This window comes from Oncorhynchus nerka, linkage group LG22 (genome assembly GCF_034236695.1).
Source record: "Oncorhynchus nerka isolate Pitt River linkage group LG22, Oner_Uvic_2.0, whole genome shotgun sequence".
In the NCBI taxonomy this organism is placed as follows: domain Eukaryota; kingdom Metazoa; phylum Chordata; class Actinopteri; order Salmoniformes; family Salmonidae; genus Oncorhynchus; species Oncorhynchus nerka.
This window is the reverse complement of record NC_088417.1, coordinates 100,401,831-100,425,543: the sequence shown is the minus strand read 5'-3', so window position 1 is coordinate 100,425,543 and position 23,713 is coordinate 100,401,831. Positions and strand designations below refer to the sequence as shown.

At 44.7% G+C, this 23,713-nt stretch overlaps 1 protein-coding gene across 1 annotated transcript in view; it reads left to right on the top strand.

The window, feature by feature from the left end:
• dcc (DCC netrin 1 receptor) overlaps window positions 1-23,713 on the top strand; it is a 675,496-nt gene that overhangs the window by 340,232 nt on the left and 311,551 nt on the right. The window contains exons 6-7 of the mRNA XM_065007657.1: window positions 13,466-13,620; window positions 15,495-15,615. Coding sequence (XP_064863729.1) covers window positions 13,466-13,620; window positions 15,495-15,615 — 276 coding nt within the window. The remainder of the gene's footprint in view (window positions 1-13,465; window positions 13,621-15,494; window positions 15,616-23,713) is intronic.

Below are 23,713 nucleotides of genomic sequence, written 5' to 3'. Positions count from 1 at the left end.
AGTAGATGAGCCAGGAACAGATTCAACCAATCAGATGAGTTATGGACAGAGTCAACCAATCAGATGAGCCATGGACAGATTCAACCAATCAGATGAGACATGGATAGATTCAACCAATTACAGTAGATGAGTCAGGAACAGATTCAACGAAATAGACTGCTGGAATTTGAGATATATACAGTTGAAGTCGAAAGTTCACAATTCCTGACATTTAATCCTAGTAAAAATTCACTGTCTTAGGTCAGTTAGGATCACCACTTTATTTAAAAAATGTGAAATGTCAGAATAATAGTAGAGAGAATGATTTATTTCAGCTTATATTTCTTTCATCACATTCCCAGTGCGTCAGAAGTTTACATACACTCAATTAGTATTTGGTAGCATTGCCTTTAAATTGTTTAACTTGGGTCAAATGCTTCAGGTAGCCTTCCACAAGCTTCCCATAATAAGTTGGGTGAATTTTGGCCCATTCCTCCTGACAGAGCTGGTGTAACTGAGTCAGGTTTGTAGGCCTCCTTGCTCGCACACGCTTTTTCAGTTCTGCGCACAAATGTTCCGTAGATTTGAGGTGAGGGCTTTGTGATGGCCACTCCATTACCTTGACTTTGCTGTCCTTACATTTAATCATTTTGCCACAACTTTGGAAGTATGCTTGGGGTCATTGTCCATTTGGAAGACCCATTTGCGACCAAGCTTTAACTTCCTGACTGATGTCTTGAGATGTTGCTTCAATATATCCACATAATTTTCCGCCTTCATGATGCCATCTATTTTGTGAAGTGCACCAGTCCCTCCTGCAGCAAAGCACCCCCACAACATGATGCTGCCACCCCCGTGCTTCACGGTTGGGATGGTGTTCTTCGGCTTACAAACGTAACAATGGTCATTATGGCCAAACAGTTCTATTTTTGTTTCATCAAACCAGAGGACATTTCTCCAAAATAAGGACATTTCGTAAAATAATTTGGTAAAAAGCCAATTTGATGTTTGCTCAGTACATTGTTTTCGCTGAGGAAATGTACAACTCTGCTGTTAATGATAATGCAGACGATTTTCCCAAGGTTGATGTTGACACGGTAGTTATTGGTGCCAGATTTGTATCCACTTTTGTGGATTGGGGTGATCAGTGCTTGGTTCTAAATATTGGGGAAGATGCCAGAGCTAAGGATGATGTTAAAGAGTTTTAGTACAGCCCATTGGAATTTGTTGTCTGTATATTTGATCATTTCATTGAGGTTATCATCAACACCACAGGCCTTTTTGGGTTGAAGGGTTTTTATTTTGTCCTGTAGTTCATTCAAGGTAATTGGAGAATCCAGGGGGTTCTGGTCGTCTTTAATAGTTGATTCTAAGAGTTGTATTTGATCATGTATATGTTTTTGCTGTTTGTTCTTTGTTTATAGAGCCAAAAAGATTGGAGAAGTGGTTTATAGACACATCTCCATTTTGGATAGATAATTATTTGTGTTGTTGTTTGTTTGTTGTTTTCCGATTTTCCCAGAAGTGTTTAGATTCTATGGATTCTTCAATTACATTGAGCTGATTTCTGACGTGCTGTTCCTTCTGTTTCCGTAGTGTATTTCTGTGTTTATGTGTTTATAGTATATACTGTATATATATATATAGAGTGAAGGCGTAGACTCAGGTTTTCCGTAGTGTATTTCTGTATTTATGTGTTTATAGTATATACTGTATATATATATATAGTGAAGGCGTAGACTCAGGTTTTCTTGGTCTCTATGTTTTTGGTTTTTGCATTCTTCATCAAACCATTTGTCATTGTTGTTCATTTTCTTTGTTTTTTTCTATTTGAGATCTTTAGATTTGATAGGGAAGCGGAGAGGTCAAATATACTGTTAAGATTTTCTACTGCCAAGTTTACACCTTCACTATTACAATGGAACGCTTTATCCAGGAAGTTGTCTAAAAGGGATTGAATTTGTTGTTGCCTAATTGTTTTTTGGTAGGTTTCCACACTACTTTCCTTCCATCTATAGCATTTCTTAATGTTACTCAGTTCCTTTGGCTTTGATGCCTCATGATTGATTATTGATCAGTTCAAGTAGACTATGATTTTGCTTTGATCTGATAGAGGTGTCCGTGGGCTGACTGTGAACGCTCTGAGAGACTCTGGGTTGAGGTCAGTGGGCTGACTGTGAACGCTCTGAGAGACTCTGGGTTGAGGTCAGTGGGCTGACTGTGAACGCTCTGAGAGACTCTGGGTTGAGGTCAGTGATAAAGCAGTCTACAGTACTCCTGCCAAGAGATGAGCTATAGGTGTACCTACCATAGGAACCCTGCCATTGACTATGTATAGACCCAGCATGCGACAGAGCTGCAGGAGTTGTGACCTAGGGGGGCATATGTGGGGGGGGGGGGGGGTTGACACCTGACAACAGGTGTTTTTCCGCCTGTGTGCTGAGGGTGTCAGGTTCTTGTCCAGTTCTGGCATTTAGGTCGCCACAGACTTGTTCATGTCCCTGGGCCTAGAAATGATTGATTTCACCCTCCAGGATGGAGGAGATGGCTTCATTAAAGTATAGGGATTATATTGTGGAGATATAGGTAGCATCTCTCTCTCTCTCATCTCTCTCTCTCTCTCTCTCTTTCTCCCATCTCACTCCCTCTATCTGACTCAATCTCTCCCATCTCACTCTCTCTCTCTCCCTCTCTCTCTCTCTCTCTCTCTCATCTCACTCCCTCCATCTGACTCAATCTCTCTCTCTATGCCACACTCACACACACACTCCTTTTTACTGTATAATCCTAATCCAAATCCCTTGGAATAACTGAGCATGTGTCATTATTATAAAAATCAATGATAATGATGAATAATTACTAGGGAATACAACGTTGATATCAGGATCATTATCATATCATCACCACTGTATTAACCCAACTGATGGCCGTCCTGCACAGGGCAGCCCCATTTCCAAACACATTATATTCCCCAAATGGGGGGGGTGTAGGAGGAGCACAGGGGGGAGGGTGTCTGAAATGTCACCAGTGGTTAGGCAGGCTGTCACTGTCCCATAGGACACACACACTCTGTGAGTCACATACACACACAAACACACACACACACACCAATACACACAAGCCGTCACACAGGACTCCCTCCCCATTATGGAGGACGGTATTACAGGGCACACTGTGATCCACCACAGGGGGCAGCTTTAGCGGGAACACCAACCCTGCTCAGAAAGCCACACTCCAGATGTTTATTAGAATGAGTGATGTGGGAGATTTAAAAATGAAATGGAAATTTAATTCATTTCAATGGCAGAGGAAAGTCATTACGGCCAGCCTGGTATGAAACCACACTGATACACAGAGAGGATACAGCCAGGCTGGTATGAAACCACTGATACACAGAGAGGATACAGCCAGGGTGGTATGAAACCACTGATACACAGAGAGGATACAGCCAGGCTGGTATGAAACCACACTGATACACAGAGAGGATAGAGCCAGGCTGTTATGAAACCACACTGATACACAGAGAGGATACAGCCAGGCTGGTATGAAACCACACTGATACACAGAGAGGATACAGCCAGGCTGGTATGAAACCACACTGATACACAGAGAGGATACAGCCAGGCTGGTATGAAACCACACTGATACACAGAGAGGATAGAGCCAGGCTGTTATGAAACCACACTGATACACAGAGAGGATACAGCCAGGCTGGTATGAAACCACACTGATACACAGAGAGGATACAGCCAGGCTGGTATGAAACCACACTGATACACAGAGAGGATACAGCCAGGCTGGTATGAAACCACTGATACACAGAGAGGATACAGCCAGGCTGGTATGAAACCACTGATACACAGAGAGGATACAGCCAGGCTGGTATGAAACCACTGATACACAGAGAGGATACAGCCAGGCTGGTATGAAACCACACTGATACACAGAGAGGATACAGCCAGGCTGGTATGAAACCACTGATACACAGAGAGGATACAGCCAGGCTGGTATGAAACCACTGATACACAGAGAGGATACAGCCAGGCTGGTATGAAACCACACTGATACACAGAGAGGATACAGCCAGGCTGGTATGAAACCACTGATACACAGAGAGGATACAGCCAGGCTGGTATGAAACCACACTGATACACAGAGAGGATACGGCCAGGCTGGTATGAAACCACACTGATACACAGAGAGGATACAGCCAGTCTGGTATGGAACCACACTGATACACAGAGAGGATACAGCCAGGCTGGTATGAAACCACTGATACACAGAGAGGATACAGCCAGGCTGGTATGAAACCACACTGATACACAGAGAGGATACAGCCAGGCTGGTATGAAACCACACTGATACACAGAGAGGATACAGCCAGGCTGGTATGAAACCACTGATACACAGAGAGGATACAGCCAGGCTGGTATGAAACCACACTGATACACAGAGAGGATACAGCCAGGCTGGTATGAAACCACACTGATACACAGAGAGGATACAGCCAGGCTGGTATGAAACCACACTGATACACAGAGAGGATACAGCCAGGCTGGTATGAAACCACACTGATACACAGAGAGGATACAGCCAGGCTGGTATGAAACCACACTGATACACAGAGAGGATACAGCCAGGCTGGTATGAAACCACTGATACACAGAGAGGATACAGCCAGGCTGGTATGAAACCACTGATACACAGAGAGGATACAGCCAGGCTGGTATGAAACCACTGATACACAGAGAGGATACAGCCAGGCTGGTATGAAACCACACTGATACACAGAGAGGATACAGCCAGGCTGGTATGAAACCACACTGATACACAGAGAGGATACAGCCAGGCTGGTATGAAACCACTGATACACAGAGAGGATACAGCCAGGCTGGTATGAAACCACTGATACACAGAGAGGATACAGCCAGGCTGGTATGAAACCACACTGATACACAGAGAGGATACAGCCAGGCTGGTATGAAACCACACTGATACACAGAGAGGATACAGCCAGGCTGGTATGAAACCACTGATACACAGAGAGACTGTTGGGGCGGTATGAAAATGAGAGTGGGTTCAGGGTGTTTTGGATGATGGTGTTGATGTGAGCCATGACCAACCTATCAAAGCATTTCATGGCTACAGATGTGAGTGCAACGGGTCGGTAGTCATTTAGGCAGGTAACCTTAGTGTTCTTGGGCACAGGGACTATGGTGGTCTGCTTGAAACATGTAGGTATTACAGACTCAGTATTACAGACTCAGACTGGTAGAAAATGTCTTTGAAGACACTTGACAGCTGGTCAGTGCATGCTCGCAGTACACGTCCTGGTAATCCGTCTGGCCCCGCAGCCTTGTGAATGTTGACCTGTTTAAAGGTCTTACTCACATCGGCTCCGGAGAGCGTGATGAGACATTCGTCCGGAACAGCTGGTGCTCTCTTGCATGTTTCAGTGTTACTTGCCTCGAAATGAGCACAAAAGTAATTTAGCTTGTCTGGTAGGTTCGTGCCACTGGGCAGCTCGCGGCTGTGCTTCCCTTAGTAGTCTGTAATAGTTTGCAAGCCCTGCCACACCCGACGAGCATCAGAGCCGGTGCAGTACGAAATCATTATAGATTTAATAGTGCAATAAATCACAGATAATGCTTCACCCACACTAATGACATATGCATACCCACTGTAGTCGCTACACAGACATATTGATTCCCACTGTAGTCGCTACACAGACAAACAGAGACATATTGATACCCACTGTAGTCGCTACACAGACCAACAGAGACGTATTGATTCCCACTGTAGTCGCTACACAGACCAACAGAGACATATTGATTCCCACTGTAGTCACTACACAGACCAACAGAGACATATTGATTCCCACTGTAGTCGCTACACAGACATATTGATTCCCACTGTAGTCGCTACACAGACAAACAGAGACATATTGATACCCACTGTAGTCACTACACAGACAAACAGAGACATATTGATTCCCACTGTAGTCGCTACACAGACATATTGATTCCCACTGTAGTCGCTACACAGACAAACAGAGACATATTGATACCCACTGTAGTCACTACACAGACAAACAGAGACATATTGATTCCCACTGTAGTCACTACACAGACCAACAGAGACATATTGATTCCCACTGTAGTCGCTACACAGACATATTGATTCCCACTGTAGTCGCTACACAGACAAACAGAGACATATTGATACCCACTGTAGTCACTACAGAGACAAACAGAGACATATTGATTCCCACTGTAGTCGCTACACAGACAAACAGAGACATATTGATACCCACTGTAGTCACTACACAGACATATTGATTTCCACTGTAGTCGCTACACAGACAAACAGAGACGTATTGATTCCCACTGTAGTCGCTACACAGACCAACAGAGACATATTGATTCCCACTGTAGTCACTACACAGACAAACAGAGGCATATTGATTCCCACTGTAGTCACTACACAGACATATTGATTCCCACTGTAGTCGCTACACAGACCAACAGAGGCATATTGATTCCCACTGTAGTCACTACACAGACAAACAGAGGCATATTGATTCCCACTGTAGTCACTACACAGGCATATTGATTCCCACTGTAGTCGCTACACAGACAAACAGAGACGTATTGATTCCCACTGTAGTCGCTACACAGACCAACAGAGACATATTGATTCCCACTGTAGTCACTACACAGACAAACAGAGGCATATTGATTCCCACTGTAGTCACTACACAGACATCAGACATATTGATTCCCACTGTAGTCACTACACAGACATCAGACATATTGATTCCCACTGTAGTCACTACACAGACAAACAGAGACATATTGATTCCCACTGTAGTCGCTACACAGACAAACAGAGACATATTGATTCCCACTGTAGTCACTACACAGACAAACAGAGGCATATTGATTCCCACTGTAGTCACTACACAGACAAACAGAGACATATTGATTCCCACTGTAGTCTCTACACAGACAAACAGAGACATATTGATTCCCACAGTAGTCGCTACACAGACAAACAGAGGCATATTGATTCCCACTGTAGTCGCTACACAGACAAACACAGACATATTGATTCCCACTGTAGTCGCTACACAGACAAACGGAGACATATTGATTCCCCACAGACATATTGATTCCCACTGTAGTCACTACACAGACAAACAGAGACATATTGATTCCCACTGTAGGTACTACACAGACATATTGATTCCCACTGTAGTCGCTACACAGACAAACACAGACATATTGATTCCCACTGTAGTCGCTACACAGACCAACAGAGGCATATTGATTCCCACTGTAGTCACTACACAGACAAACAGAGGCATATTGATTCCCACTGTAGTCACTACACAGACATATTGATTCCCACTGTAGTCGCTACACAGACAAACATAGACGTATTGATTCCCACTGTAGTCGCTACACAGACCAACAGAGACATATTGATTCCCACTGTAGTCACTACACAGACAAACAGAGACATATTGATTCCCACTGTAGTCGCTACACAGACAAACAGAGACATATTGATTCCCACTGTAGTCACTACACAGACAAACAGAGGCATATTGATTCCCACTGTAGTCACTACACAGACAAACAGAGACATATTGATTCCCACTGTAGTCGCTACACAGACAAACAGAGACATATTGATTCCCACTGTAGTCGCTACACAGACAAACAGAGGCATATTGATTCCCACTGTAGTCGCTACACAGACAAACACAGACATATGGATTCCCACTGTAGTCGCTACACAGACAAACAGAGACATATTGATTCCCCACAGACATATTGACTCCCACTGTAGTCACTACACAGACAAACAGAGACATTGATTCCCACTGTAGGTACTACACAGACATATTGATTCCCACTGTAGTCGCTACACAGACAAACACAGACATATTGAGTCCCACTGTAGTCGCTACACAGACAAACAGAGACATATTGATTCCCACTGTAGTCACTACACAGACAAACAGAGACATATTGATTCCCACTGTAGTCGCTACACAGACATACTTCAACTATATCAACAATCACGCTCTAAAGTAAGACCCAGATGCAGACTGTGTCGAAGTAACACAGTTTATTACAACAACAGGGACAGGCAAACGACAGGTCAAAGCAGGCAGAGGTCGGTACTCCAGAGTAGTGGGGCAAAGGTACAGGACGGCAGGCTCAGGGTCAGGTCAGGCAGGGGTCGGTACTCCAGAGTAGTAGGGCAAAGGTACAGGACGGCAGGCTCAGGGTCAGGTCAGGCAGAAATGATCAAAACCGGGAAAACTAGAAAACAGGAACTTTAGACAAGACAGGAGTTAGGGGAAAACTACTGGTAGGTTCTAGGAACAAGACGAACTGACAACAGACAAACAGAGAACACAGGTATAAATACACCGGGGATAATGGGGGAAGATGGGCGACACCTGGAGGAGGGTGGAGACAATCACAAAGACAGGTGAAACGGATCAGGGCGTGACATCAAGGAAAATGTTTTGGTCCTCACCTCTGTAAAATGTTATATTTGCCTAAAATGAAATATGTTCATTATTAATTTAAGGATCATGATCGATTAATTCGCATACTGGAGGACACTGCTTTAGTGGAGGTTGACAGCTTGAGGTTACTGGAGGACACTGCTTTAGTGGAGGTTGACAGCTTGAGGTTACTGGAGGACACTGCTTTAGTGGAGGTTGACAGCCTGAGGTTACTTGAGGACACTGCTTTAGTGGAGGTTGACAGCCTGAGGTTACTGGAGGACACTGCTTTAGTGGAGGTTGACAACTTGAGGATACTGGAGGACACTGCTTTAGTGCTGGTTGACAGCTTGAGGTTACTGGAGGACACTGCTTTAGTGCTGGTTGACAGCTTGAGGTTACTGGAGGACACTGCTATAGTGGAGGTTGACAGCCTGAGGTTACTGGAGGACACTGCTATAGTGCTGGTTGACAGCTTGAGGTTACTGGAGGACACTGCTATAGTGCTGGTTGACAGCCTGAGGTTACTGGGCAGTTTCTTTCTGTTTGTATTACAGACTAAACCATATGAAACTAGATGCTACTTCATCACAGTTTAATACTAGCTTTAATATTTGCTTTTGTTTACATCACTAAAGACAGATAAACAGTGTGATTAAGAAGGACTTACTGCATCATAGATCCTTTTTTGGAGACTCTCTCCACAGACTTAACTGGCACAAATGAGGGAGACATCAAACCATTGCATCTAACCTACACTGTACTGTCACGAACCGGCTCAAAGCCTGTAACAAAGGGAGACAACGTGGAGATAAGGCGTAGCAAAATATATATTTATTAACTAAGTAACTAAGTATAATATACAATGGTGTGTGTAATCAGTAATCAGTAGGTGTAAGTGAGTGTTTTGCATGCATGAATGTGATAATGCAGGGTGTTGAAAGGTGCCAAAGCAAACAAACAAAAGGCCACCAAGAACCACAACACAATCTACAAAAGGTGTCTGCATGGAGAGAGTCTCTTCCATGAATGGGGAAGAGGTCTATTTATCCTGGGAGACACCTGGCCCAGGTGTTTCCCATGTAGCTGACGACCCTCCCAACTCCGCCCACCGGCATCCTAATAAGGAAACAAGAACAAAGAGAGAATACGGCAGACAGAGTGGGAGGGTCGTCACTGTACGGGATGAGTTTCTGTATGTTGTATAATAGATTTAGCATGGTTCACATTTTGTGTACGCTGTTCATTTTGCAGGTGCTATTGTGGTATTTAACCATAGTGACATGTCCCCTGGCTTGTTCAAAATCTGACTGACATCTTTTACCAGTGATTCAGAGGAGCTCAGTTCTTATCCTCAGGGGGATTCACATCACGTTGTTGTTTAAAATGTTATTATTATTTATTATTGACACATTTTTAATCCCTCAGAGACAGATGGGTGTGTTGGAGAAAAGGACGGTAGCATCATAACATAACTCACTGTCATTGGTTGTCTGAGGAAGTCTGACTGTCATTGGTTGTCTGAGGAAGTCTGACTGTCATTGGTTGTCTGAGGAAGTCTGACTGTCATTGGTTGTCTGAGGAAGTCTGACTGTCATTGGTTGTCTGAGGAAGTCTGACTGTCATTGGGTGTCTGAGGAAGTCTGACTGTCATTGGGTGTCTGAGGAAGTCTGACTGTCATTGGTTGTCTGAGGAAGTCTGACTGTCATTGGGTGTCTGAGGGAATCTGACTGTCATAGGGTGTCTGAGGAAGCCTGTGAGTAGGGTGTCTGAGGTTGTCTGTGAGTAGTGTGTCTGAGGTAGTCTGTGAGTAGGGTGTCTGAGGTAGTCTGTGAGTAGGGTGTCTGAGGTAGTCTCTGAGTAGTTGTGTCTGAGGAAGTCTGTGAGTAGGGTGTCTGAGGTAGTCTGTGAGTAGTGTGTCTGAGGTAGTCTGTGAGTAGTGTGTCTGAGGTAGTCTCTGAGTAGTTGTGTCTGAGGTAGTCTGTGAGTAGGGTGTCTGAGGTAGTATGTGAGTAGGGTGTCTGAGGTAGTCTGTGAGTAGTTGTGTATGAGGTAGTCTGTGAGTAGTTGTGTCTGAGGTAGTCTGTGAGTAGTGTGTCTGAGGTAGTCTCTGAGTAGTTGTGTCTGAGGTAGTCTGTGAGTAGTGTGTCTGAGGTAGTCTGTGAGTAGTGTGTCTGAGGAAGTCTGTGAGTAGTGTGTGCGGTTGAGGAAGAGAGCTGGAGTGATGGGGGGTTTGTGTACTTGTGTGTGTGTACGTGTGTACGTGTGAGTGTACATGTGTGTGTGTGTACGTGGGTGCGTGTTCGTCTGTGTTTCCGTGTGTGTGTGTTTGTGTGTTTCTGTCTGTCTCTGTGTGTGTGTGTTTCTGTCTGTCTGTCTCTCTGTGTGTTTCTGTCTGTCTGTCTGTCTGTCTGTCTGTCTGTCTGTCTGTCTGTCTGTCTGTCTGTCTGTCTGTCTGTCTGTCTGTGCGTGCGTGCGTGTGTGTGTGTGTGTGTGTGTGTGTGTATGGGGGAGGGGGGGGGGGGGTTAGGGTCATGAATCTTTTTTTGAATAAAGGGAAAACAATGCATAAAAATCCCATAAATGTATAATTCTTCTGCAATTCATGTCTATAGGCATCATTGAGCTTTTTAGTTCATAATTTTTTTATCTGGCGTTAGTGCGTAAGATTCAGGTCCTAACTGTTCGGCCGCCAAATACACGGCAGTTGTCGAATGCCTAACTTGGAATCGACATGAAAAAGTTCATGTCGATCCACTGATGCAAAAGCGGACAATGTTTGAAGTGTAATGCGATAAGAGAAAAGCTGCGTAATTGGAGAGTTGAAAATAAAGAGAAAGGAGGGACAGAACAGTAGTCAAATGTTTAGCAAAGATGTAATGTGTGATTGTAAGACGCTTTACAAATTCAACATTCACAAGACGGGGACTTCAAACATGGCACGTCTCGGGAACTGTCCTGTTCATATGGCTTACGTGGAACTGAAATCTGGACACAGATGTGCAGTGCCAGTCAAAAGTTTGGACACATCTTCTCATTCAAGGTTTTTTTTCTTTATTTTTTACTATTTTCTACATTGTAGAATAATAGTGAAGTCATAAAAACTATGAAATAACACATATGGATTCATATAGTAAACAAAAAAAGTGTTAAACAAATCTAAATATTTGCACACTCTTGGCATTCTCTCAACCAGCTTCATGAGGTAGTCACCTGGAATGCATTTCAATGAACAGGTGTGCCTTGTTAAAAGTTCATTTGTAGAATTTATTTCCTTCTTAATACATTTGAGCCAATCAGTTGTGTTGTGACAAGGTGGGGGTGGTATACAGAAGATAGTCCTATTTGGTAAAAATACAATATTATGGCAAGAACAGCTCAAATAAGCAAAAGGAAACGACAGTCCACCAGACATGAAGGTCAGCCAATCTGGAAAATGTCAAGAACTTTGAAAGTGCAGTCACAAAAAAAAAACATCAAGTGCTATGATGAAACTGGTTCTCATGAGGACCGCCACAGGTTAGGAAGACCCAGAGTTTCTTCTGCTGCAGAGGATCAATTCATTAGAGTTAACTGCACCTCTCAAAGTGTAGCAGTGTGGATTTTAGCATATAAATCTTGGCGGGGCAAAAAAAATGTCAGCAGAAAAGACTTGACCCCTCAATCCAACACAGAAACTGACCCCTCAATCCAACACAGAAACTGACCCCTCAATCCAACACAGAAACTGACCCCTCAATCCAACACAGAAACTGACCCCTCAATCCAACACAGAAACTGACCCCTCAATCCAACACAGAAACTGACCCCTCAATCCAGCACAGAAACTGACCCCTCAATCCAGCACAGAAACTGACCCCTTAATCCAACACAGAAACTGACCCCTCAATCCAACACAGAAACTGACCCCTCAATCCAACACAGAAACTGACCCCTCAATCCAACACAGAAACTGACCCCTCAATCCAACACAGAAACTGACCCCTCAATCCAACACAGAAACTGACCCCTCAATCCAACACAGAAACTGACCCCTGAAAATCCCAGATACACATTCATGAGTTCGTCTTGTCATAAACATACATACATTGTAAACAAACAAAACTAAATAAAAGGCTCCAACATATGTAGTAGCTGACTTTATAGTAGCATCAACAGCTACCTTTATAGTAGCATTAATAGCTACCTTTATAGTAGCATCAATAGCTACCTTTATAGTAGCATTAATAGCTATATTTATAGTAGCATCAATAGCTACCTTTATAGTAGCGTCATTAGCTCCTTTATAGTAGCATTACTAGCTACCTTTATAGTAGCATTAATAGCTATATTTATAATATCATCAATAGCTACCTTTATAGTAGCATTAATAGCTATATTTATAATATCATCACTGGCTACCTTTATTGTAGCATCAATAGCTCCTTTATAGTAGCATTACAAGCTACCTTTATAGTAGCATCAATAGCTACCTTTATAGTAGCATCAATAGCTCCTTTATAGTAGCATTACAAGCTACCTTTATAGTAGCATCAATAGCTACCTTTATAGTAGCATCAATAGCTACCTTTATAGTAGCATTAATAGCTATATTTATAGTATCATCAATAGCTACCTTAATAGTAGTATCAATAACTACCTTTATAATAGTATCAATAACTACCTTTATAGTAGTATCAATAACTACCTTTATAATAGTATCAATAACTACCTTTATAATACATAATACACATACATTTAACCACCTCCACCTACATCTGACCTTAACCAACATCCATACACATACATTTAACCACCTCCACCTACATCTGACCTTAACCAACATCCATACACAGAAGTCTAAACCTCCACCTACGTATAATTCTAATCCTAACCGTAACCCATCTCTCTTTCTCCACAGTATCTGAACTACCCCACCAATACGTATGTCTAACCCTAACCCTGTCTCCCTCTCTCTACAGTGCCACCCCAGTTCCTGAACTACCCCACCAACACGTATGCCTATGAGAGTACGGACATGGAGCTGGAGTGTGCTGTAACGGGGAACCCTCCTCCTACGGTGCACTGGATGAAGAACGGAGAGGAGGTCATCCCCAGTGACTACTTCCAGATCGTTGTACGTCACATAGAACACAGCCTCTGTGTAGTGTATGTGTGTGTGTGTGTGTGTGTGTGTGTGTGTGTGTGTGTGTGTGTGGGGGGGGGGGGTTATAAACCATGTCACCCATATAATGTCAAGCACATACCCAGTGACTACATCCAGATGGTTGTAAACCACACAGGATCATGAACACGACTCTGATGACCTTATAGGGGGTACTATAGGGGGTACTATTGGGGGTACTATAGGGGGTACTATAGGGGTACTATAGGGGTACTATTGGGGGTACTATAGGGGGGGGGTACTATAGGGGTACTATAGGGGTACTATAGGGGTACTATAGGGGTACTATAGGGGTACTATAGGGGTACTATAGGGGTACTATAGGGGGTACTATAGGGGTACTATAGGGGGTACTATAGGGGTACTATAGGGGGTACTATAGGGGGTACTATAGAGGGGTACTATAGGGGGTACTATAGGGATACTATAGGGGGTACTATAGGGGTACTATAGAGGGGTACTATAGGGGGATACTATAGGGGATACTATAGGGGGTACTATAGGGGTACTATAGGGGTACTATAGGGGGTACTATAGGGGGTGCTATAGGGGGTACTATAGGGGGGTACTATAGGGGTACTATAGGGGGTACTAGGTAGGCTGGGCACCAAACTAAGAGCCAATGTATAGTTCAAGCCCTAATAGTCTAACTATGTAGAAGTCAACTCAAAGATCTGATCATTTCAATAATCGATGACAAATAGCTTTTGATCCAGATTGTGTAGAAAGAAGAAACAGCCTTTAATTTTCTATGGTAGCCCATACATAACATACTGCCATCTATTAGGCTCCCGAGTGGCACAGCGGTCTATGGTAGCCCATACATAACATACTGCTATCTATTAGGCTCCCGAGTGGCACAGCGGTCTATGGTAGCCCATACATAACATACTGCTATCTATTAGGCTCCAGAGTGGCACAGCGGTCTATGGTAGCCCATACATAACATACTGCTATCTATTAGGCTCCCGAGTGGCACAGCGGTCTATGGTAGCCCATACATAACATACTGCTATCTATTAGGCTCCCGAGTGGCACAGCGGTCTATGGTAGCCCATACATAACATACTGCTATCTATTAGGCTCCCGAGTGGCACAGCGGTCTATGGTAGCCCATACATAACATACTGCTATCTATTAGGCTCCCGAGTGGCACAGCGGTCTATGGTAGCCCATACATAACATACTGCTATCTATTAGGCTCCCGAGTGGCACAGCGGTCTATGGTAGCCCATACATAACATACTGCTATCTATTAGGCTCCCGAGTGGCACAGCGGTCTATGGTAGCCCATACATAACATACTGCTATCTATTAGGCTCCAGAGTGGCACAGCGGTCTATGGTAGCCCATACATAACATACTGCTATCTATTAGGCTCCAGAGTGGCACAGCGGACTATGGTAACCCATACATAACATACTGCTATCTATTAGGCTCCCGAGTGGCACAGCGGTCTATGGTAGCCCATACATAACATACTGCTATCTATTAGGCTCCCGAGTGGCACAGCGGTCTATGGTAGCCCATACATAACATACTGCCATCTATTAGGCTCCCGAGTGGCACAGCGGTCTAAGGCACTGCATTTCAGTGCTAGAGGCATCACTACAGACCCTGGTTTGATCCTGGGCTGTGTCACAACCGGCCGTGATTGGGAGTCCCATAGGGCAGCGCATCAATTGGCTGAGCGTCGTCTGGGTTTGGCCGGGGGGGTAGGGACGTCATTGTAAAATAAGAATTTGTTCTTTAACCGACTTGCCCAGTTAAATAAAGGTTCAATTAAAATGGTTTTAAAACCAACTGTGTTGTGCCTTCCTCTGCAGGATGGCAGTAACCTCCAGATCCTTGGTCTCGTGAAGTCAGATGAAGGTTTCTATCAGTGTGTGGCTGAGAACGAAGCAGGGAACGCCCAGGCTATGGCCCAGCTCATACTGAGAGAGCCAGGTAAGAGACAGCCCTAACCAGGCCAAGCCAAACTTCTCTCTGTGTGTCTCAGCCAAATTAAGGCATTTCTTGTCTTCTCTGTCTGTGTCTCAGCTCACCTTCTCTCTCTCTCTCTCAGATCCACCTATCTCAGCTTAATGTCCCTCTCAGCTCCGCCTATCTCTCTCTCAGCTTAATGTCTCTCTCAGCTCCGCCTATCTCTCTCTAAGCTTAATGTCCATCTCAGCTCCACCTATCTCTCTTTCAACTTAATGTCTCTCTCAGCTCCGCCTATCTCTCTCTAAGCTTAATGTCCATCTCAGCTCCACCTATCTCTCTTTCAACTTAATGTCTCTCTCAGCTCCGCCTATCTCTCTCTCAACTTAATGTCTCTCTCAGCTCCGCCTATCTCTCTCTAAGCTTAATGTCTCTCTCAGCTCCGCCTATCTCTCTCTCAGCTTAATGTCCATCTCAGCTCCACCTATCTCTCTTTCAACTTAATGTCTCTCTCAGCTCCGCCTATCTCTCTCTCAGCTTAATGTCTCTCTCAGCTCCACCTACCTCAGCTTAATGTCCCTCTCAGCTCCACCTATCTCAGCTTAATGTCCCGCTCAGCTCCGCCTATCTCTCTCAGCTTAATGTCTCTCAACTCCTCTCAGCTTAATCTCTCAGCTCTCAGCTCCAGCTCCACCCTATCTCTCTCAGCTCCAGCTCTCAGCTCCACCTCTCAGCATAATGTCTCTCTCTCTCTCAGCTCCACCTATCTCAGCTTAATGTCTCTCTCAGCTCCACCTATCTCAGCTTAATGTCTCTCTCAGCTCCACCTATCTCAGCTTAATGTCTCTCTCAGCTCCACCTATCTCTCTCTCAGCTTAATTTCCCTCTCAGCTCCACCTATCTCAGCTTAATGTCTCTCTCAGCTCCACCTATCTCAGCTTAATGTCCCTCGCAGCTGCACCTATCTCTCTCTCAGCTCCGCCTATCTCAGCTTAATGTCCCTCTCAGCTCCGCCTATCTCTCTCTCAACTCCGCCTATCTCAGCTTAATGTCCCTCTCAGCCCCGCCTATCTTTCTCTCAGCTCCGCCTATCTCAGCTTAATGTCCCTCTCAGCCCCGCCTATCTTTCTCTCAGCTCCGCCTATCTCCTTCTCTCAGCTCCGCCTATCTCTCTCTCAGCTCCGCCTATCTCAGCTTAATGTCCCGCTCAGCTCCGCCTATCTCTCTCTCAACTCCACATGTCTCTCTCTCTCAGCTCCGCCTATCTCAGCATAATGTCCCTCTCAGCTCCGCCTATCTCAGCATAATGTCCCTCTCAGCTCCGCCTATCTTTCTCTCAGCTCCGCCTATCTCCTTCTCTCAGCTCCGCCTATCTCAGCTTAATGTCCCTCTCAGCTCCGACTATCTCTCTCTCTCAACTCCGACTATCTCTCTCTCTCAGCTCCGCCTATCTCTCTCTCTCAGCTCCGCCTATCTCTCACTCAGCTTAACCGTCCCGTTTATTCCATTCCAGCCATTACAATGAGCATGTCCTCCTATATATCTTCCTACCAGCCTCCTCTGCTCCTCAACAACACACAACCTATACCTCCACCACCCCCCCCTCCTCACTAACAAACACCAGCCTTTACTCTCCTTCCTCACCTTCCACACCTCCACCACTCATCCACTCTTCACCCTCCATCTGCTGGGAGGTCATGGGTTAGGTCAGGGGTCAGACTTTAGCCAAGCTCAACCAGGATTCCTGCTAGGTGCGTCAGAGGTTTCCTACCGCAGGCGGCGAAACGCCAGATGTTTAAAGTGACTGAATGTGCATGGCAAAGTAGAGAGGCGTGTATGGTGTCCAGATTAGGACCCATATTACGACAGCGTCAGAGTCAGAAGGACTCAGCGTGACACCAACTGAGGCTGCCCTAATATGGACACCGTAGGATTATTTCTCTGTGACACAGCGTCTTCGGCTGGCCGATAAAAATATCACGAATAGGGACTTCGTCAATGTAATTGGGGCTTTGGGCCTTCTGTTAATTCTATTCCTTCAGATGTCAGTGGGAGAATGACTCTGTGATATTTGTTAATTTATTTTGAGATTCACACGCAAAGTTGTTACTCAATGGATACGGGTAACATTTTCATGTCTGAAATTATGTTTTTGAGCCAGGCTCAGAGTTGGGTCATAGCACCACAAACTCCAATCTATTCATCTCCTAACTGTTCAACTCCTATCTGTTCAACTCCTAACTGTTCAACTCCTATCTGTTCAACTCCTATCTGTTCAACTCCTATCTGTGTGTGTGTGTGTGTGTGTGTGTGTGTGTGTGCATGCGTGCGTGCGTGCGTGTGCGTGTGTGTGTGTCCAAGCAAAAGGATTAGTGCCATTGATGTATACTGTATGTCGACAAGCAAAAGGCAAGCCCCCCCACACACAGCTCTACTCCGTTACCCTAATTCCTACTTTTTTAATCCAGATTGGTGTCATTTTAGAGCAGGGATCATCAACTAGATTCAGACAGAGACAGATTTTTTTTCTTGAGCGTATGTTCAGGGGGGCTGGAACATAAATACAAATCATTTGTCGACTGCAAATTGACCGCAAGAAGCCACAAACAGATATAATATTTGGCTAAAACATCATAATTTCAAACGTTGCTTACATTTGTATACGTTACACATACAATATCTCTCTACTATGCGTGGGAAAACTTCAGAACCGTTCCCTTCCTGTCGTAGACACAGCCCCCCGCTCCCTTCCTGTCGTAGATACAGCCCCCCGTTCCCTTCCTGTCGTAGATACAGCCCCCTGTTCCCTTCCTGTCGTAGATACAGCCCCCCGTTCCCTTCCTGTCGTAGATACAGCCCCCCGTTCCCTTCCTGTCGTAGATACAGCCCCCTGTTCCCTTCCTGTTGTAGATACAGCCCCCTGTTCCCTTCCTGTCGTAGACACAGCCCCCCGTTCCCTTCCTCATGTAGAAACAGCATCCCGTTCCCTTCCTGTCGTAGACACAGCCCCCTGTTCCCTTCCTGTTGTAGATACAGCATCCTGTTCCCTTCCTATTGTAGATACAGCCCCCTGTTCCCTTCCTGTTGTAGACACAGCCCCCTGTTCCCTTCCTGTCGTAGACACAGCCCCCTGTTCCCTTCCTGTTGTAGATACAGCCCCCTGTTCCCTTCCTGTTGTAGATACATCACCCTGTTCCCTTCCTGTTGTAGATACAGCCCCCTGTTCCCTTCCTGTTGTAGATACAGCCCCTGTTCCCTTCCTGTTGTAGAAACAGCCCCCGTTCCCTTCCTGTTGTAGAAACAGCCCCTGGGTTCCCTTCCTGTTGTATATACAGCCCCCTGTTCCCTTCCTGTTGTAGATACATCACCCTGTTCCCTTCCTGTCGTAGACACAGCCCCCTGTTCCCTTCCTGTTGTAGATACAGCCCCCTGTTCCCTTCCTGTTGTAGATACATCACCCTGTTCCCTTCCTGTTGTAGATACAGCCCCCTGTTCCCTTCCTGTTGTAGATACAACCCCCTGTTCCCTTCCTGTTGTAGACACAGCCCCCCGTTCCCTTCCTGTTGTAGAAACAGCCCCCCGTTCCCTTCGTCATGTAGAAACAGCATCCCGTTCCCTTCGTCATGTAGAAACAGCATCCCGTTCCCTCCCTAACGTAGAAACAGCACCCTCTTCCCTCCCTAACGTAGAAACAGCACCCTGTTCCCTTCCTCATGTAGAAACAGCATCCCGTTTCCTTCCCACCCCCTGACCTCACAGCTGGAGTGGTGTCTGCCACCCTGCTTGCTGGGTAACATCAGCCGCCACACATGTACCTGCAGGGGAACATCTGTGAGAGCAGACCTGTCCTGTCTCTCTGCATCACACACTGTCTGTTCTCCCAACGTCTTGTTGGACTTCATTCAATTAGACGGCCTCCCTCTGGTATTCTCAGTAGTGGTGTGCTCCGACATGATTTCTATGTGATGTGTGTGTGTGTGTGTGTGTCTGTGCCCGTGGGTGTGTGTGCGTGTGCGAGCGTGCGTGCGTGTGTGTATGTGTGTGTGTGTGTGTGTGTGTGTGTGTGTGTCACTGGTAACTGAATCTCAGACTAAACTCAATATGCAACCTGGAAACAGCAGTACTATTCTATTACGGCACTACATATAAAGTAGCTACTGTATAAACAAGTTATGGATCCCCATTAGTTCCTGCCAAGGCAGCAGCTACTCTTCCTGGGGTTTATTATGGATCCCCATTAGTTCCTGCCAAGGCAGCAGCTACTCTTCCTGGGGTTTATTATGGATCCCCATTAGTTCCTGCCAAGGCAGCAGCTACTCTTCCTGGGGTTTATTATGGATCCCCGTTAGTTCCTCCCAAGGCAGCAGCTACTCTTCCTGGGGTTTATTATGGATCCCCATTAGTTCCTGCCAAGGCAGCAGCTACTCTTCCTGTGGTTTATTATGGATCCCCCCTGCCAAGGCAGCAGCTACTCTTCCTGGGGTTTATTATGGATCCCAATTAGTTCCTGCCAAGGCAACAGCTACTCTTCCTGGGGTTTATTATGGATCCTCATTAGTTCCTGCCAAGGCAGCAGCTACTCTTCCTGGGGTTTATTATGGATCCCCATTAGTTCCTGCCAAGGCAGCAGCTACTCTTCCTGGGGTTTATCATGGATCCCAATTAGTTCCTGCCAAGGCAGCAGCTACTCTTCCTGGAGTTTATTACGGATCACCATTAGTTCCTGCCAAGGCAGCAGCTACTCTTCCTGGAGTTTATTACGGATCACCATTAGTTCCTGCCAAGGCAGCAGCTACTCTTCCTGGAGTTTATTATGGATCACCATTAGTTCTTGCCAAGGCAGCAGCTACATTGGAGCAAAATAAATGCAGCTTCTACAACACATTAAGTGTGTTCCCTCAGACCACTACTCTACTACCACATATCTACAACACATTAAGTGTGTTCCCTCAGACCACTACTCTACTACCACACATATCTACAATACAAACTCCATGTGTACTTGTGTGTGGAGTGCGTATATTACTACCACACATTAAGGCACTTACAGTACATTACCACATAAAACAAAAGATAAAACAGTACATCCTATAACATCATTACACCACTACATTTCTACAATAGAAAATGAGATAATATTCCAACGTATATGTTTGTAGAGTGTGTGTCTCTTCACAGTCCCCGCTCTTCCATAAGGTTTGAAACTTTTTTATAAGTCTGATTCTACTGTTTGCATCAGTTACCTGATGTGGAATAGAGTTCCATGTAGTCATGACTCTATGTAGTACTGTGGAATAGAGTTCCATGTAGTCATGACTCTATGTAGTACTGTGGAATAGAGTTCCATGTAGTCATGGCTCTATGTAGTACTGTGGAATAGAGTTCCATGTAGTCATGGCTCTATGTAGTACTGTGGAATAGAGTTCCATGTAGTCATGGCTCTATGTAGTACTGTGGAATAGAGTTCCATGTAGTCATGGCTCTATGTAGTACTGTGGAATAGAGTTCCATGTTGTCATGGCTCTATGTAGTACTGTGGAATAGAGTTCCATGTAGTCATGGCTCTATGTAGTACTGTGGAATAGAGTTCCATGTAGTCATGGCTCTATGTAGTACTGTGGAATAGAGTTCCATGTAGTCATGGCTCTATGTAGTACTGTGGAATAGAGTTCCATGTAGTCATGGCTCTATGTAGTACTGTGGAATAGAGTTCCATGTAGTCATGGCTCTATGTAGTACTGTGGAATAGAGTTCCATGTAGTCATGGCTCTATGTAGTACTGTGGAATAGAGTTCCATGTAGTCATGTCTCTATGTAGTACTGTGGAATAGAGTTCCATGTAGTCATGGCTCTATGTAGTACTGTGGAATAGAGTTCCATGTTGTCATGGCTCTATGTAGTACTGTGGAATAGAGTTCCATGTAGTCATGTCTCTATGTAGTACTGTGGAATAGAGTTCCATGTAGTCATGGCTCTATGTAGTACTGTGGAATAGAGTTCCATGTAGTCATGGCTCTATGTAGTACTGTGGAATAGAGTTCCATGTAGTCATGGCTCTATGTAGTACTGTGGAATAGAGTTCCATGTAGTCATGTCTCTATGTAGTACTGTGGAATAGAGTTCCATGTAGTCATGCCTCTATGTAGTACTGTAGAATAGAGTTCCATGTAGTCATGTCTCTATGTAGTACTGTGGAATAGAGTTCCATGTAGTCATGTCTCTATGTAGTACTGTAGAATAGAGTTCCATGTAGTCATGGCTCTATGTAGTACTGTGGAATAGAGTTCCATGTAGTCATGGCTCTATGTAGTACTGTGGAATAGAGTTCCATGTAGTCATGGCTCTATGTAGTACTGTAGAATAGAGTTCCATGTAGTCATGTCTCTATGTAGTACTGTGGAATAGAGTTCCATGTAGTCATGGCTCTATGTAGTACTGTGGAATAGAGTTCCATGTAGTCATGGCTCTATGTAGTACTGTGGAATAGAGTTCCATGTAGTCATGGATCTATGTAGTACTGTGGAAAAGAGTTCCATGTAGTCATGGCTCTATGTAGTACTGTGGAATAGAGTTCCATGTAGTCATGTCTCTATGTAGTACTGTGGAATAGAGTTCCATGTAGTCATGGCTCTATGTAGTACTGTGGAATAGAGTTCCATGTAGTCATGGCTCTATGTAGTACTGTGGAATAGAGTTCCATGTAGTCATGGCTCTATGTAGTACTGTGGAATAGAGTTCCATGTATGTAGTCATGGCTCTATGTAGTACTGTGGAATAGAGTTCCATGTATGTAGTCATGGCTCTATGTAGTACTGGTCATGGCTCTATGTAGTACTGTGGAATAGAGTTCCATGTAGTCATGGCTCTATGTAGTACTGTGGAATAGAGTTCCATGTAGTCATGGCTCTATGTAGTACTGTGGAATAGAGTTCCATGTAGTCATGGCTCTATGTAGTACTGTGGAATAGAGTTCCATGTAGTCATGGCTCTATGTAGTACTGTGGAATAGAGTTCAATGTAGTCATGGCTCTATGTAGTACTGTGGAATAGAGTTCCATGTATGTAGTCATGGCTCTATGTAGTACTGTGGAATAGAGTTCCATGTAGTCATGGCTCTATGTAGTACTGTGGAATAGAGTTCCATGTAGTCATGGCTCTATGCAGTACTGTGGAATAGAGTTCCATGTAGTCATGGCTCTATGTAGTACTGTGGAATAGAGTTCAATGTAGTCATGGCTCTATGTAGTACTGTGGAATAGAGTTCCATGTAGTCATGGTTCTATGTAGTACTGTGGAATAGAGTTCCATGTAGTCATGGCTCTATGTAGTACTGTGGAATAGAGTTCCATGTAGTCATGGCTCTATGTAGTACTGTGGAATAGAGTTCCATGTAGTCATGGCTCTATGTAGTACTGTGGAATAGAGTTCCATGTAGTCATGGCTCTATGTAGTACTGTGGAATAGAGTTCCATGTAGTCATGGCTCTATGTAGTACTGTGGAATAGAGTTCCATGTAGTCATGGCTCTATGTAGTACTGTGGAATAGAGTTCAATGTAGTCATGGCTCTATGTAGTACTGTGGAATAGAGTTCCATGTATGTAGTCATGGCTCTATGTAGTACTGTGGAATAGAGTTCCATGTAGTCATGGCTCTATGTAGTACTGTGGAATAGAGTTCCATGTAGTCATGGCTCTATGTAGTACTGTGGAATAGAGTTCCATGTAGTCATGGCTCTATGTAGTACTGTGGAATAGAGTTCAATGTAGTCATGGCTCTATGTAGTACTGTGGAATAGAGTTCCATGTATGTAGTCATGGCTCTATGTAGTTCTGGTCATGGCTCTATGTAGTACTGGTCATGGCTCTATGTAGTTCTGGTCATGGCTCTATGTAGTTCTGGTCATGGCTCTATGTAGTACTGGTCATGGCTCTATGTAGTTCTGGTCATGGCTCTATGTAGTTCTGGTCATGGCTCTATGTAGTTCTGGTCATGGCTCTATGTAGTACTGGTCATGGCTCTATGTAGTACTGGTCATGGCTCTATGTAGTACTGGTCATGGCTCTATGTAGTACTGGTCATGGCTCTATGTAGTACTGGTCATGGCTCTATGTAGTACTGGTC